The sequence below is a fragment of the Schistocerca serialis genome, chromosome 9 (genome assembly GCF_023864345.2).
Source record: "Schistocerca serialis cubense isolate TAMUIC-IGC-003099 chromosome 9, iqSchSeri2.2, whole genome shotgun sequence".
NCBI lineage: Eukaryota > Metazoa > Arthropoda > Insecta > Orthoptera > Acrididae > Schistocerca > Schistocerca serialis.
The window spans coordinates 508,201,786-508,220,258 of record NC_064646.1 but is presented as its reverse complement, the minus strand read 5'-3'; the positions used below and the strand labels follow the sequence as shown (position 1 = coordinate 508,220,258).

The following is an 18,473-nucleotide window of genomic DNA, read 5'->3' as shown; positions in this document are numbered from 1 at the left end:
TGTCTCTTTAACAGTTATTCATTTGAATTAAATTAGCAGTTCGTCACAAACGGTTACACAATTACACAATATCACAGTCACATACAGTTCGACTGAAGTTTTTTGTGTGTGATACTATTATTCTTATGATACACTACAAGGTCACTTGTCCTACGTAGTAAATGTTCAATGTTTATCGAAATGAAGTCATTGACATGTTATTCAGTTTATGTGAACGTAAAAAAAAATCAATAATGCTGTATTTGGTGAGCGGTGCGGAGTGATTGTTGAGCGGCGCTCAGCGCGGCGCGCTGACTCCGTGTAGGTCACCGCCCCCGGCGTTGACAGCTACGGCGCGGAGGGGCGTGGCTGTCTGTCTGGTCTGCTACGGGCTGCTGAGGCCGCTGCATAGCTGATGTAGCCGGATGCGCGTTGGATATCCGCTCGCCCGTGCGACGTCTTCTTGCAGTGCTCCAGGAAACATGCAACAAGTTCAGAAACAGTGTACTATCCTTATAGGCATTTTTCCTGCTGTGGGAAAGAACGCACACAGTTAGTGGCAGTTATTACTCAGTAGGCCTTCACTAGTCTGGTTTGCACAATGTTTCGTTGTCACAGTAACACGTTTTCTGGGCATACAATATTTTTCACCATGTCATGACTTGTCATTAGTCACACGCAAGTTTTCACCTTTGGACAAAATGTATCTCTGTAGTCAATGCGCTTTCCTAGCGTCCCTTGACACACAAAGAGTTAAAGTTTGACACTAGCTTGATCCACCGTCCGTTATCGGTTCACTGTTCGTGTCGTGCTAGTTCCTTGTCCACTTGCACACACGGCGATGATACAGTTTTTTATTACTTATACTCAACTACTCCGTGACGTATTGCTGCAGGTTTAACAGTCACTGTCTGTCTCTGCCGCACAAAACTGCACTTTTGTTTAAGTTCCTTTATTTTTATTTACAATGTCCGCTGTGCAAATTTTTTTTTTTTTTGTAATAGCACATTCGTAACTCTTTACCAAGGTGTGATATTTGCGTACATGGTAACAAAATATTAAAATTTGGTATTAGTTTGCCCAAAAGTCATCTATATTCGTGTTCGAGTAGATTTTATTTGTGCATTCCAGCCGGATTCAAGCATATTGTTCAATAACTCCTTTGAACTCATGTCACACTTTACTATCAACGTCCTACGTAACTACAGTGTAGTCTCTGTAGGCAAAAATTGACTTGGACTGTATCTGGCTAGCTCTTTTTTACTGTTTGAATCTGCACATGCTCCAATTGAAGCTTCTTTGTGCGTAACTTTGCATTACATAAATTTGCAACAAGTTTGCCTCCCGTGGTGCCCTCGGGTCACTACTGGGTGCATTATTTTCTCTAATAACATTGGTGAGATAATAAAGTTCTCAGGGCCTCATATTATTGATATTATTCTGGGTTCGAATCTGTCAATCTGACAGCTACACATATCTACATACATACACATAATAGAAAAGATTGTGCCAAGCAATATTTCAAATTTGGGCACATAGAAAATTATGTAGTACACTAACTAATCATTACTAAAATGTTCTTTTTGATTGAACTCTGTCACAGCTTAACACTACAAATAATTGCACTAATCAGATTATCTGTGCAAACATTTAGAGCATGTTCTAGATAACACAAATTAAAAGAGTACATAACACAAATATCCATACACATGAGAAAGTCAATCATATTCTTATAACTAAACACTTCTACACTAGTACATTATCTCTAAAGATCACACATCATTAATGTTCATTATTTACAAAAGAATGGTGTCCACATAGGACTATTAGTCTTTTACTGTAGGAATGCTTTTACATCCTTACGCGGATACATTCCCCGTACTCTCCCTGAGTGGGGATCTGCTAAGAGATAGCTACACTCATGTGGCACATTTACTACTCTAAAAGGTCCATTGTACACCAATTGCCACTTGCTATTCTGTTTCAAGGATGCCGAGGACTTAGGATGAATGCGTAAGAGTACCAAGTCCCCAACACTAAATTTTTGGTTATTCGTCACATGTCGATTATATTTTTCTTTCCTTTTCTGAGCACACCTGGTAAGGTTGCACCCTGCTTTTCTTATCTTCTCTTCCTTAGGCTCAGGAATGACTGGGACCTTAGGCAAAGGTGCCAGCCACTCATTCAAAACTCTATTATTATTCATTATAATCTCGTTTGGTGGATACCCCATAGAAGCATGCGGGGTTGCGTTGTGAACTTCTACAAACTTAGGTATCAGATCTGGCCATCTTGTGTGTTTATATGCAATGTATAACCTGAACAATTTATTTAACTCTCCAAATGTTCGTAAAAAAACTTTTTCCTTCTTGGGCCAAGGAATGGAGTATGAGGCTCGACAGTAAGTTTTGTGAGGCTTCACCTCGATATTGTACTGATATCCCTTAACAATTCCTGGTCGTTCTGGAAATACATCTGCATAATTAAATAATAACTGTACCAAATCCTGCTGTTGCATAGAGTTCAAATTTTCGGACTGTGATACTTTGTTCACAAGTGCGTCCACATTTGCTTTTAATTGATCACCTTGTACGTCAGGATAATAGAGATTCTGTCCTAGACAATGATTGTCTAAATGTAGTATCGACTGATTCCTACACTTTATGTTAATAGCATTACAATTAGGTACAGGTACCTCTTCAGATCTGAGCATGGACAATTCTATTCTCCTACCAGCATTCATCAAACTTAATTTTCCACGAGAAAGGTCGATTATTGCGTCCCTTTCTCTCAAAAAATCTACCCCCAAAATGCAGGCTACTTTTAAACCCTTTACTACCAGGAATGAGCACGCTATGGCTTCATCCCCTAAATACATATCTACCCGCACTTGGAGTTTAATTATTTGTCGCTGTGCACTTATGGCTCCAGTGACTTTACAATTATTCACGGGAGAAGTCAGCATACGCCTTTCCTTCCCCAGTACTTTGAATAAGTCCATACTCATAACACTGACAGTAGCACCTGTATCTACGACCGCTTGCACATCAATATTATTAATTTTGACCCCTATTATCGCTTGTACTTTGTCTTTGTGCTCCTTTATGCACGTGGATGGTTCAGTTATTAATTCATCTCCCATCTGTACCCCGTCATTATACCTAAGGATACAGATTTTGTTCGGTGTTTTGTTCTATGTCGGGCTGCTCTCACTCCAAACCTCAGCCGACGATGGAGAGCGTATCTCGGCTGCATCTAGTTTGTTGAATTATTGCTAGTGGATGGACGTGGCTGCTCTGTGTCACTGACCTCCACTATGTGCACGTTGTGTTGCGTCGGCCGCCACGGTTGCGCAATTGGCGCATTTTGTGGTGGCGGTCGGTTATTGTCATATCTATCACTGTTTTGCCGGTCCGGACTGGGCCTCTGGTTCTGCGGCCAAGTTCGGTTTGCATCATTATAAGTATTAGTGTTGCTCGGCCCCCTGGCATTTTTCCATCTATTATTGCTTGGTGGGCCTGTCTCATACCGGTCATCGAACCTCCTTTTCCGGTCATTATTCACCGGCGGACCATTGCCGTTCCGGTCTCTACCTCTATTTCCGTTTTGTGCATACTCTTGTCTCCTATTATTACCTTCGCCGTTTCCATTACTTGGTGGAGGCGTGTTATTTCGACCATTTCTATAACGGTTTCCGTTACTTCCAGCCTGTTCAGAGGCTGCCTTAACATCCTCCTGAATCAGGTCAATTGAGTCCAGAACAGACAAGAAATGTTCCATATCATTTTCAGGCACGTGTATAAGTTTTTCCTTTACATGTATCGGCAAGTGTGACTTCAAAAGTGATCAAATCCCGGGATGAAATCTGTTCGTCCCAGTAACGGGTCTTATTAATGTACTTCTCGAAATATTTTCGCAAATTGCCTAGTCGTGGAGAATACGGCTCTGGATTATATACCTCCTTCCGTAATCTCTCCTGGATACATGTTGACCAATATTTGGCCAAGAATGCTTTTTCAAATTGCTCATATGTATCACAACTGTCAGCTGCTTCGGTTGCCCATAATGCAGCATCTCCTTGTATGTAGGACATAACGAACTGTATTTTCTGGGTATGACTCCAAAGGCTAGGCAAAATGTTTCTAAATCCCTTGATAAACACTACAGGGTGAACAGATTTCTTCTCCGTTGTAAAGATCTGAAACTGTCGGTTCCTAATCAAGCTTTCTTCAATCACTACTTTGGAATGACATTTATTTGTTTCGCTTACATTGGTTGCCTGTTCTGTTTCGCAGTCGCAATTTTTTACTGCAGTATTTATATGCCTATCATTGTTGGACCTGGCTGGCGCGACATACGCCCGTGCCTCGTCATGCCGCAAGCTAAGCTCCATCTCGGCAAGACGACGGTCCACACTCCGCTGCCACAGCGGAATGTCCTTGTGCACTATCTTTTTTAGATCCTGCACATCCGCACTTGAGCCCACATCTCTGGCCTCAATTGCGGCGTACACTTTCTGATCTATTTCTTTTATGACTTCATTTTCTACTTTGTGCACTTGTTCGATCACTTTGTTCTCAATTACTTGAGTTGTGTCAATTTCTAGTTGTTCGACCCTATTAGTCAGGACACTGATTTCCTCTACGATATTGGCGTTAGCCACTTGAACACTATCTACTCTTTCGCTTAATTCTTGCACCGTTTTGGGTATGGTTTCATATTTTTGTTTCAAACTAACAATCTCACTTTGCATAACTTCTAAAGTTTGCATCAACTGCAAGTCCCTCTCATGCAGGCGTCGGTCACGCTCTGCTTGTTTAGCATCACGTTCTCTATCGCGCTCTTCTTGTTTGGCATCACGTTCTTTATCGCGCTCTGCTTGTTTAGCATCACGTTCCTTATCGCGTTCTGCTTGCATACATGCAAATTCAGCTACCAATCTCTGGTCACGCTCTGCTTGTTCAGCATCACGTTCTCTATCACGCTCTGCTTGCACACGTACAAATTCAGCTTGGAAATTGAGCATGCGCTCGAACATAACTCTTAATGATTGCACTTCTGACACCTCACCACTCTCTGGTCCGTGTCCAGTGCTTGCGGATGGCACAGTATTTCCGCTATCAACTGAATCACTGGGTGGCAATGGCAACATTTCTTGCCCTTCCGCCACCAGATTTTCACATTGTACTTCCTGAACTACGTCACTAACATTACTTTGTGTCCCACTTTCCAACTCGGTATCACTACTTACTGACTGTTGCTCATTATCTATGTTGATATCTTTCTGACTACGCAATCTAACCATAGTAAACAAAAGAAATAAAATCTGAACTAAATATCCTAACACTCAGGTTTCACTGACATAATCACACAAGAAATGGACATTAACTAATACACACTTACTATATACTACAATGACTAACTACCTAAATGTCCTGTTATTTTAAAACAAAGTACTAACAACAAGCACACCACTAATGATCCGAGAACACTGCACTGAGGCTACTTTACTACCCACAGGACAACTACACTGTAGCTTTACCTTTTGGTGATCTATCTTGGGTGCAGTTGCCCCCTGATATTGTGGTAGGTAATTAATTTTTCGAAATATTGAGCTCTCTTCTTCAGCTTGCCTCTGGGTACATAGTGTTCTCATGCAAAAAATCATACACAGGTATTACCACACAATATTGGTTATGCAATACATACAATACATAGTAAAATTATTAAATGTTCTGCAACAAAGTTCGACTATAATAATTCCCTAGTTATCTCACGGGTATTTAGTGGCCACTGCATATTCGTGCCCCACGTTGGGCGCCAATTTAACGAAATCGTCGAAATGAATGGAATTGATTTGAAATTTCGTTAAAGAAGAATAATAAATTTTATCTTTTGCTTTTAAGTTAATTTTCTTTCGTGCGAACTTTGTTGTAGAACCACTCTCTTATTTTCGTGTGGTAATAAAAATTATTACTTTCTTAAGAATTACGTATATTTAAAGCAAAAATAATATTTATGTGAACTCATATGAACTGATTAAGAATATTAGGTTGAGAATTGAGTCCTTTAAATCATTCGGCCTTGGCATACACTTTCCAGATGCAGTGGGTTTTTTTGTTAAATATTTTTACTGAATTTTATCCCGGCACTAGCCATAGAACACAAGATTACCTCTATTAGCAGAAAATGTTTTAATTATTGCCAAGCCGACATTTATCACTGATCAAACCTACTTCATTACACATTTAAGATATTTTGAAAGAACCAAACTGTTTAAATTTCAATGTTAACTAACATTAGCTATCCGCCTACGAATGCACAAACGTATAATTAATTCAAATTTTATCAGCCACAGGATCACTGAAAAAGAAGAACAATTTCTTAATTCACTATTGATTTTTATGCTTCTGTTCCCGATTTACGGGTTTGATAATTTTTTAAATGTGCCGCCTATTGTTGGTCGCGGCACAGCCCAGCAACACCACTAAAAAATGCTGAAAAATTCTTAAAGAAATTTTATAGATGACGTGGGCAAGCTAATTTACATAAATAATTCACACTTTTGATAAACTCTAATATATTTAGATCAAACAACAATACAACTCACATTAATTCGTAACGCATAGTCTAATGGCGGCTAAGTCCAGACAGAGACAAAAGAAGTCTACCCATTCGCAAAAAACTCTTTCACAGTGTCCTACCGCAATGACTTCTGAACAGAGAAGACCAAAGAATACATAATGCATTGTGCTTAAATAGTATTGCTGACTATTAACATTTCTTTGCAAATTGACGATATTATTCTCTTCTGACAGCATTTTATATATCTCTGCTATCGCAAATACTGACACATTTTACAATCACATAATAAATACAGAAAAATTCCTATCCTAAATACAGAGAAATATTACAACAAAAAATATAAGGAGAATAACAAATGTCTTTTACACCACATTCAGTAATATTTTTGTTCAATAATTACGATATATACAATTTGCCCAGAGCGGCGTATATGGTACAAATAAACTCTTGTTCTTTAATAATGTGAGTTTGCCAGGGAACGTTACAATAGTCATATGTTAGTGACGACTGGAAGGGCTTTCGCATCCGTAACTGTGATAGTATGCAAAATGGACGGCACTGTGAGAGGAAAGCTGACAGTTTCTAATGTTCACAAAATGTGAAGATAGAAGTAAGCATAATAATTATTTGTAATATGAGTTGATGATTCGTATGTAGCAGTTTATTTGTCTGTATCGTGTAAAATCGATTAACTTGCTAGAAAGTATCAATGTTTATGATTCGTAGCTTCTGTTTACATTTGACGTTTCTCAGTTTCAGTGAAGATAACAGGTAGTTGTAACCATGGGACTGAGCTACCCGCTAAACAACCTGAAAGGGTTCGCATCTAGTCGACCGCCGTTAGTGGTTTTCACGTTGTGTGTGACAGCATTTGCCTTGACCACTCTTTCGTTAGCATACTTCATCAAGAACTCTGATTCTGTACCAAACCCTGATGCCGCAATAGTAAGTAAATATTTATACATTAAGATTGTTGCTCGTCGAAAGACGTATATTGCTGTGAAACGAACATTTCATAGAGTATGTCTTGGCTACTGGTAGCTCTAGACAGTGGAAGCTATTGATTTACAAGACGTCGATATACTGGCGACGGAAGTCGCACTGAAACAATATGTTCCAGAACCCGATTTGTTGGCGTTAGTGCTCGAAATTTTCCTTCATGTTGTTGTTGCCATATTTTAATGGGTAGTCGAATCCAGAGGGTAAAAATTTTGTTGTGACATGCTTCTATTTTTTATTGGCCATTTAATAAAATTTTAATTTTTAGAAATATTTTGTCAGTGCTTTGATGATCCATCCAATGGAAGATTTCTCACTAAGGTAATAGAATATTTGGTCGAGTCACTGAAATTGTCCTTCAGTTTATTTTTTTCAAAGATTAATATAGCTTAATCTGGAGTTCGCACCTAAGAAAATAAAGCAGTGATGCTTTTAGTCATGTGTGTAAGACTTTTAAATGTTGAATCAATTTGTAATTTAGATTGAAATTATTTAGTATTTTTATAATAAGTCAATCACTGTCTTTTTAAAATGAATGTTGTATATTCCAAAAAACTAAAGCCTTTGTTTATACTTATTTTGCCCGGGATTGCCTTCTTAGCCAGTGCTAGTCTGCTTTTTATGTCCCTTCTGCTACAGTCATCATATGTTGCAGAACGTCATAGGTAGCAGAATTCGGTCACTTTGTCTAATTGTGGTCACCAGTTTTGATAACTTCAAAATTGAAAATCTTATTTCTGCCACTTTTACCTTTACTGAAGTCAAACTGTTCATAATCTAACAACTCCTCAATTTCAGTCGATCCAGTCTTCTATATATTTTTCTTGTCAACAACTTGGATGTACCCTATGAGATATTAAGCTGACTGTGCAGTAGTTGTGCCACTTATCTGTCCTTGCTATCTTTGAGGATATTCTGAATGAAACTTTCCTGGAAATGTGATGCTATGTCTCAAGTCAAATATACTTGTGTACAACAATGGTAATTTGGGGTAATTCATCACTGAGGAATAAAGTATTTATTGCACAGAAGCGTGTAATCAGAATAATAGCTGGAGTCCACCCAAGATCATCCTGCAGACATTTATTTAAGGATCTAGGGATATTCACAGTAGCTTCTCAGTATATATACTCTCTTATGAAATTTGTTATTAACAACCAAACCCAATTCAAAAGTAATAGCAGTGTGCATAACTACAATACTAGGAGAAAGAACGATCTTCACTATTCAAGATTAAATCTAACTTTGGCACAGAAAGGGGTGAATTATACTGGCACTAAAGTCTTTGGTCACTTACCAAATAGTATCAAAAGTCTGACAGATAACCAACAAGTATTTAAGAAGAAATTAAAAGAATTTCTGAATGACAACTCCTTCTACTCCATAGAGGAATTTTTAGATATAAATTAAGAAAAAAAAAATAAAAAAAAAAATAAAAAAAAGTAGTTATATTAACTTAAGTATGTTGTTAAATTAACCTAATTATGTCATGTATTGGAAAATTCGACTCGTTCCACATCATTACGAAATATCGTATTCATGATCCATGGAACTAGTATTAATCTAATCTAATCTAATCTAATCTAATCTAATCTGGTAGTCATCCTGGTCCCTACTGCTCACTAATGGGTGTTCTAGCTTTTATGGTGTGCAGCAGGTGGTACAGGTTTTAAAAGTATTTTAATTAGGTTTTTCATAAAATTTTGACAAAGTATTTTGTAGGTAATTATTACTGTATGCTTTGCTGTAACTCTGCTGTATAAATTTTATAAAGTGATGTTACTGCCCTACTTTATGAATACCCATTGCTGTGGAACCAGTGCACAATTAGAAAATTTTATTACTAAGAGAGGTACAAACGTGGGCAGTAGGTAAAAAAGGTATACACCAACTTGAATTGTTGTTTGGATCCCACTTTCCCTAGTGATCACAGTAATTCTGAAGTTTTGGTGTTCATATCTTCTGCCTTACATGGTCGGAAGTCTTCCAAATCTTTATTTAATTCTGACACCGAATTGGATCCCGTCTTCCTTATTGACTCCTATTCCCTTTTCTCTTATGCCATGGGACAAGTCCTACCCATCGTAAAGGCCTTTAGTGTACTCTTTCCACCTATCTGATCACTACTCTGCATTTAACTGTGGAATTTTCATGCTCTTGATGTTGGTGTCCTTGTTTTCTAGTTTCACCGAAGGTTGTTTTGCATTTTCAGTGTGCTAAAAGTCATTCCAACAACAATTTCTTTTTAGATTTCTTCACATTTTGCCTGAAACCATTTTGCATTGGCTTTACTACACTTCCTATTTACATATTTCATTAAAAAGTGACTTATATTGATGTACTTTTCCTGAAAATTTTTTCACTTTCTTTCGTAGATCAATGGAAATATTTCTTTTGTTACAAAAGGTTTTTCTGCAGGTGTTTCCCTTGTACTTATGTTTATCTGTCCATCATATGTGATTGCAATTTTTATAGCTAGCCATTCCTCTTCAATTGAATTGGCTACTGTAATATTCATTATCATAAAATCTACAGCTGTAGAGAATATTAAACATATCTTATCATTTCTCAGTATTTCGGTATTCCACTCCTTTCCCGTCTGAATCTTCTGGATGACTCTCCTGAACTTAAACCTGCTGTTCATAATTACTAAATTGTGATCCAGGTCTGTATCTGCTTGTGGATGTGCCTTACAATCCAGCATCCGATTTTGGAATCTCTGTCTGACACTGGTATAATCCAGCTGCAATCTTCCCATGTGTCTGGGACTTCAAAGTATACCTCCTCTTACTGTGATTTTTGAATCAGTGTCTTTGCTATGGCTAACAAATATTTTGCAGAACTCAGTTAGTTTCTCTCCTTTCTCATTCCTACTACCAAGCCCATAATCTCCCATACCTCCATTTCCTTGACTTGCTGCTGCACTCCAATCCCCCATGATATTAAATTGTCATATCTCTTTCCCTACTTAATTACCCATTCAGTATCCTCATATGCTTTTATCTCTTCACCTTCTGCTTGTGATGTTGACATTTATACCAGATTTATTACTGTTTGCATTGGTTTGCTGTCAGTTCTGAATGGAACAACCCTGTCACTGAACTATTCACAGTAACTCACTCTCTACCCTACCTTCATATTCATAATGAATCCTGCTCCGGGTATACTATTTTCTTCTGCTGTTTATACTACCCGTATTCATCTGAGCATCCATTTCTCTTTTCAGATTTCCTAGTTTCCATGCTACAATGAGAAGTCTGATATTCCACACTCTTACTCCTAGAATGTTACATTTTTGTCTGTTAAACTATGGAAGGTCCAGCATGGAATAACAACAATATTATGAATAGATTGCGACTCACCATATAGAGAAGGTGTTGAGTTACAGACAGACACAACAAAAAGACTGTTACATATTTTAGCTGTTGCCCAAAGGGCCGTCTTCTGATGTAGTGTGCACCACCACCCCCTTTACCACTCCACCCCCCCCCCCCACACACACACAAATAAGCCCACTGTCCCTGGTTGCTGTGGCCAGATAAAGTGATTATCTGTATTTGAATTATGCTAGTGTGAATGTGTATCCCTTTTCTACTTCAGGAGATGGACTTTTGGGTGAAAGCTAAAATGTATAGCAGTTTGTGTCTGTCTGCAACTCAACATCCCCTCTGTGTAGTGAGTAGCATTATGTTTGTTGTTGTTGTTGTCTTCAGTCCTGAGACTGGTTTGAAGCAGCTCTCCATGCTACTCTATCCTGTGCAAGCTTTTTCATCTCCCAGTACCTACTGCAACCTACATCCTTCTGAATCTGCTTAGTGTATTCATCTCTTGGTCTCCCTCTACGATTTTTACCCTCCACGCTGCCCTCCAATACTAAATTGGTGATCCCTTGATGCCTCAGAACATGTAGTACCAACCGATCCCTTCTTCTGGTCAAGTTGTGCCACAAACTTCTCTTTTCCCCAATCCTATTCAATACTTCCTCATTAGTTACGTGATCTACCTATCTAATCTTCAGCATTCTTCTGTAGCACCACATTTCGAAAGCTTCTATTCTCTTTTTGTCCAAACTATTTATCGTCCATGTTTCACTTCCATACATGGCTACACTCCATACAAATACTTTCAGAAATGACTTCCTGACACTTAAATCTATACTCGATGTTAACAAATTTCTCTTCTTCAGAAACGCTTTCCTTGCCATTGCCAGCCTACATTTTATATCCTCTCTACTTCGACCATCATCAGTTATTTTGCTCCCCAAGTAGCAAAACTTCTTTACTACTTTACGTGTCTCATTACCTAATCTAATTCCCTCAGCACACCCGACTTAATTAGACTACATTCCATTATCCTTGTTTTGCTTTTGTTGATGTTCATCTTATATCCTCCTTTCAAGACACTGTCCATTCCATTCAACTGCTCTTCCAAGTCCTTTGCTGTCTCTGACAGAACTGCAATGTCATCGGCGAACCTCAAAGTTTTTATTTCTTCTCCATGAATTTTAATACCTACTCCGAATTTTTCTTTTGTTTCCTTTACTGCTTGCTCAATATACAGATTGAACAACATCGGGGAGAGGCTACAACCCTGTCTTACTCCCTTTCCAACCACTGCTTCTCTTTCATGTCCCTCGACTCTTATAACTGCCATCTGGTTTCTGTACAAATAGTAAATAGCCTTTCGCTCCCTGTATTTTACCCCTGCCACCTTTAGAATTTGAAAGAGAGTATTCCAGTGAACATTGTCAAAAGCTTTCTCTAAGTCTACAAATGTTAGAAACGTAGGTTTGCCTTTCCTTAATCTTTCTTCTAAGATAAGTCGTAAGGTCAGTATTGCCTCACGTGTTCCAGTGTTTCTACGGAATCCAAACTGATCTTCCCCGAGGTTGGCTTCTACTAGTTTTTCCATTCGTCTGTATAGAATTCGTGTTAGTATTTTGCAGCTGTGACTTATTAAACTGATAGTTCGGTAATTTTCACATCTGTCAACACCAGCTTTCTTTGGGATTGGAATTATTATATTCTTCTTGAAGTCTGAGGGTATTTCGCCTGTTTCATACATCTTGCTCACCAGATGGTAAAGTTTTGTCAGGATTGGCTCTCCCAAGGCCGTCAGTAGTTCTAACGGAATATTGTCTACTCCGGGGGCCTTGTTTCGACTCAGGTCTTTCAGTGCTCTGTCAAACTCTTCACGCAGTATCATATCTCCCATTTCATCTTCATCTACATCCTCTTCCATTTCCATAATATTGTCCTCAAGTACATCGCCCTTGTATAGGCCCTCTATATACTCCTTCCACCTTTCTGCTTTCCCTTCTTTGCTTAGAACTGGGTTTCCATCTGAGCTCTTGATATTCATACAAGTCGTTCTCTTATCTCCAAAGGTCTCTTTAATTTTCCTGTAGGCAGTATCTATCTTACCCCTAGTGGTTGGTTGGTTGGTTGGTTTGGGGAAGGAGACCAGACAGCGTGGTCATCGGTCGCATCGGATTAGGGAAGGATGGTGAAGGAAGTCGGCCGCGCCCTTTCAGAGGAACCATCCCGGCATTTGCCTGGAGTGATTTAAAGAAATCACGGAAAACCTAAATCTGGATGGCCGGACGCGGGATTGAACCGTCGTCTTCCCGAATGCGAGTCCAGTGTCTAACCACTGCAGCACCTCGCTCGGTACCCCTAGTGAGATAGGCCTCTACATCCTTACATTTGTCCTCTAGCCATCCCTGCTTAGCCATTTTGCACTTCCTGTCGATCTCATTTTTGAGACGTTTGTATTCCTTTTTGCCTGCTTCATTTACTGCTTTTTTATATTTTCTCCTTTCATCAATTAAATTCAATATTTCTTCTGTTACCCAAGGATTTCTACTAGCCCTCGTCTTTTTACCTACTTGATCCTCTGCTGCCTTCGCTACTTCATCCCTCAAAGCTACCCATTCTTCTTCTACTGTATTTCTTTCCCCCATTCCTGTCAATTGTTCCTTTATGCTCTCCCTGAAACTCTGTACAACCTCTGGTTCTTTCAGTTTATCCAGGTCCCATCCCCTTAAATTCCCACCTTTTTGCAGTTTCTTCAGTTTTAATCTACAGTTTATAACCAATAGATTGTGGTCACAGTCCACATCTGCCCCTGGAAATGTCTTACAATTTAAAACCTGGTTCCTAAATCTCTGTCTTACCATTATATAATCTATCTGATACCTTTTAGTATCTCCAGGGTTCTTCCATGTTTACAACCTTCTTTCATGATTCTTAAACCAAGTGTTAGCTATGAGTATGTTGTGCTCTGTGCAAAATTCTACCAGGCGGCTTCCTCTTTCATTTCTTAGCCCCAATCCATATTCACCTACTATGTTTCCTTCTCTCCCTTTTCCTACACTCGAATTCGTCACACATGACTATTAAATTTTCGTCCCCCTTCACAATCTGAATAATTTCTTTTATCTCATCATACATTTCTTCAATTTCTTCGTCATCTGCAGAGCTAGTTGGCATATAAACTTGTACTACTGTAGTAGGTGTGGGCTTCGTATCCATCTTGGCCACAATAATGCGTTCACTATGCTGTTTGTAGTAGCTTACCCACATTCCTATTTTCCTATTCATTATTAAACCTACTCCTGCATTACCCCTATTTGATTTTGTGTTTATAACCCTGTAGTCACCTGACCAGAAGTCTTGTTCCTCCTGCCACCGAACTTCACAATTCCCACTATATCTTACTTCAACCTATCCATTTCCCTTTTTAAATTTTCTAACCTACCTGCCCGATTAAGGGATCTGACATTCCACGCTCCGATCCGTAGAACGCCAGTTTTCTTTCTCCTGATAATGACATCCTCTTGAGTAGTCCCCGCCCGGAGATCCGAATGGGGGACTATTTTACCTCCGGAATATTTTACCCAAGAGGACGCCATCATCATTTAATCATACAGTGAAGCTGCATGACCTCATAATATTTTTGTTATTATTCAGTCATCGTGTTGTGGTTATCTCCCACTGGGCAATCCATCCCTCCTGGAGACCTGGATCGAGGACTAGGCAGGAATGTTTTGCCAATGGAGATACCATCATGACACTTTTTCAGTTACAGGCCACATGCCATACACATTGTGATGCTGTGGTTTCCATTGGCTTGTGCGTCCTTATGCCATTGATCATTACTGATTAGTCCACCTTGCTGAATGTCTTCAGCTGCTATTGCTGATGAATTTTATTCAGAATTTAAACAGTGGTTGGGTTCAAACGTGAGACCCGGAATGTTTTGATTTCTAGTCAGACATTACTGCCAGACCACTACCCATTAGCAGTGCTATTATATAATTGCAAATGACTTACCAGTATTTATGAGGGGTGTTTGAAAAGCCCGTGCAAAAATAAAAACTACTTAAATGTTTGGGGTAAACCCTTTTTATTTTTTGACAGTCTCCTTTTAGACTTATTCACTTCATCCAATGCTGTTCTGATTTGTTGATCCTTTCTGAATAATAGGAATTGTCGAAGTCTGTAAAATAGCTATTAGTTGCTGCAATCACCTCCTTGTTTGAATAAAATCTTTGTCCCACCAGCCATTTTTTCAAATTGGGAAACAAATAGTAGTCTGAGGGAGTCAAGTCTCGAGAATAGGGAGGATGTGAATTGAGTTGGAATCCTATTTCCATTAATTATGCGACCAAAACTGCTGAGGTGTGTGCTGGTGCATTGTCATGATGGAGAAGGACTTTTTTGCAGTCCAATCACCGGTGTTTTTCTTGCAGTTCGGATTTCAAACGGTCCAATAACAATGAATAATACGCACCTGTAATAGTTTTACTCTTTTCCAGATAGACGATGAGGATTATCCCTTGCGAAGCCCAAAAAACAGTTGCCATAATCTTTCCGGCCAAAGGAATGGTCTCCCGCCTTTTTTGGTGCACATTATCCCTTGGTAATCCATTGGGTAGATTGTTGTTTGGTCTCAGGAGTATAGTAATGTATCCTGTTTCATCCATAGTGACGAAATGACACTTAAAGTCCTGGGGATTCTTCCTGAACAGCTGCAAACCATCCTTGCAACACTTCACATGATTCCATTTTTGGTCAAGTGAGAGCAATCTCGGAACCCATCTTTTGGATATCTTTTTCGTGTCCAAATGCTTTATGCAAAATATTATGTACCCGTTCATTCGAGATGCCCACAGCACTAGCAGTCTCGAGCACGTTAACTCTGTCACCCATCACCATATCATGGATTTTATCAATGATTTCTGGAGTCGTATCCTCCACAGGGCGTCCAGAACATTCAGCATCACTTGTGCCCATATGGCCACTCCAAAAATTTTGAAACCACTTATAAACTGTTCTAATTGAAGATGCAGAGTCACCGTAATGTTTATCAAGCATTTCTTAAGTCTCCTGAGGCATATTGCCTTTCATAAAGTAATGTTTAATCACCACATGAAATTCTTTTTCATCCATTTTTTGACAATCCCTCGACTTCCTTGATTCACACGAATGCCAAACACAAAGAAATAGACCAATATGGCTGAAACTTGGTGTGTGTTCTTTCCAAAGTTGGAAGGATAAAACTAAGTGAAACTTTTCCATGCCTGTGTACACTGAGCTGCAGGTGAAAATTTTATTCTGGATAAAAATGAGTGTAGTGTTTCTCAGTCCCGAAGTTGAGAGAGCAAGTTTTGCACAGTATGTAGTCAAAAATAGTACGATGGTAAGCACTGTGACAGATTTGGTTTGGATATGATAAGACAAAGTGAGAATTGAACATTGAGTTAGTGGAAGCGAAATGAGAAGTAACATAAAAGTGCAATTGAGGATTAGGGGTAACAGAAAAGGAGATAGGAGGAAAACGTGAATGTTTCTGAGGGCGAACATTTGAAGTTAAAAAAGTAAGCTTTAATAGAGTATAATGTTGAGTGAATAGTGATATTACCAAAAGATGTCAGATCGTGAGGATGTGTAGGAGGACAAGTTCCCATCTCTGGACCAAGCAGTATAGCGTAGTGGTTAGCAGACCGCACTCACATTAGGGAGGATAACTGTTTAAATCCACGTTCAGCCATCCTGATACAGGTTTTCCACAATTTCCTTAAATCACTTCAGGCAAATGCTGGGATGGTTGCTTGGACAGCGCATGGCAAACTTCCTTCCCCACCTTTCCCTAATCTGATGTGTCCAATGACCACGCTGTTTGATCCATTACCCCAAATCAAGCAATCCTATCTTTGGAGATCAGTGAAACTTGTGCTGGCTTGGAGGGGAGGCACGCAGCAAGCAGTTATATACTTCAAGTCATGCTGCAGAGCATGTTCAGCAGCTGGGTATTGGATGTCCCCAAGGCAGACAGTTCTTCTGTATCCTTTCATGCACATAGCCATTTTAATGATAGTTATTACTATATAAAACAGAGTGGGCACATGTTCATTTATAAATGACATGTTGTTCACAAGTTACACTACCTTTGATGTTTTGCACTAATTCTTGTATTAGCGTTAACTGTATTGTGTGCGCATGAGATCAGTGATGAAGCGTTCAGTACAAAACCTGAATATTGCTGGTCTTTCCGTTTTGTACAGACCAGTGTCTCTTCTGAATCTGTATGTTCAGATTTGATAGTACTTTAATACTTTACAGGATTGGCCAACATTCCTGAGGCACTTGAGCAGCTTGGATCTCTGCGTATTGCCGGATGAAACCACCTCAGTGACACATGTCACAGCAAACAGTAGTGGGAGCCCTTCTATGACAACTGCAATCTATGACGAGCAGTTGTCTGACAGCTATGGAAATGTCTCTATTGCAGTGACTGCATCTCTGAGCCTTAGGGAACAGCTGCCACAAAATGTGACATTCCTTTCTGGGTCCCTCCCACTTAGTGGTAAGTCAGTGATCTCTTTAGTCTGGATCTGTTGGACTGTATAACATGCTGTTCTCAGTTTGTCCTTTGACTTCAACACTTTGAAGCTTTGTGCAGGTACTATTTTAAGTTGTTTAGCTGAGAAATCGTCAAACTACAACACACTTTCTTGAGCTAATTTATCATTAATCTTGTCAGCTCTGTGACATTGACAATGCTTAATATTCTCTATATGATGGATTTAAAAATAGTTTCTTTAGAACTAGTCGTGGTCCTCCAGTTCTGAGTCAGGCAGAAGGCTTGAACCAGGAACTGTGAAAGATCTGCGATGAACTAGGCTGAAACTTCGTGCATTTAACTTCATACGGTTGAGAACTGCATGGCCTACCTAAATGTGTTGACAGTGCACTACACATCAAAGGCATCAACATAAGTAGCTGACTGTATATGGAGTGTGTACAAGTTTCTTCCCATTCCAAATAGTAACAGTAGGAAATCGGGAATATTAATGTAAGATCCAAAGAAATGCACCTCAGAAATAAAATCACAAATGCCCTGACCAACTACTACCATCTGAAACAGTATCTCAGTTTGAAATACTTCAGAAAGGCAATGCAGCTCATGTAATAGTACAAAAAATTCCTTTTTAATGAATCTCTGGGAATCGAAATATTTTTTTCTTAAACAGGGGTTTTCCTTCAGTGATCTAGAGACTTATAGCTGATTGTAAAATTATTTGTATTGAGATAAATCATTGGGTGATTATACGTATAGAAACAGTAACTCAGTACGTTTTTTCACAAATGATCATTCTGTTAACTCACGTGGCACATGTCCAGTCTGTAGTCCAATTTGGTGCACACTCACCCGAAAAGTATCCATGTCTGTGCCAATTGCAACTGCCACAATTAGTGCCATTACAAAGACATCCTGTTTCCTTAAAATTCTGTGCATACTCGTAAATGGATTATCTAGTAGGTGGATCCTGATTGAATGTACATAGTCCAACAAACTGCAGTGCAGATTCTCTTGCAGAACTCAGTGATATGAAATGCCTCCTT

The 18,473-nt window shown here is 39.1% G+C and overlaps 1 protein-coding gene across 3 annotated transcripts in view; it reads left to right on the top strand.

Annotated features, from left to right (window-relative positions):
* Window positions 1-7,050: 7,050 nt before the first annotated feature.
* The window catches only part of LOC126418998 (transmembrane protein 248-like), a 113,353-nt gene continuing 101,930 nt past the window's right edge, over window positions 7,051-18,473 (top strand). Inside the window, exons 1-3 of one of the 3 annotated variants that reach the window (XM_050086046.1) lie at window positions 7,051-7,174; window positions 7,318-7,509; window positions 17,190-17,433. In XM_050086046.1, coding sequence (XP_049942003.1) covers window positions 7,348-7,509; window positions 17,190-17,433 — 406 coding nt within the window. In that variant the 5' untranslated portion in view covers window positions 7,051-7,174; window positions 7,318-7,347. The remainder of the gene's footprint in view (window positions 7,175-7,317; window positions 7,510-17,189; window positions 17,434-18,473) is intronic. The other 2 variants (XM_050086047.1, XM_050086045.1) reach the window with 2 other exon arrangements.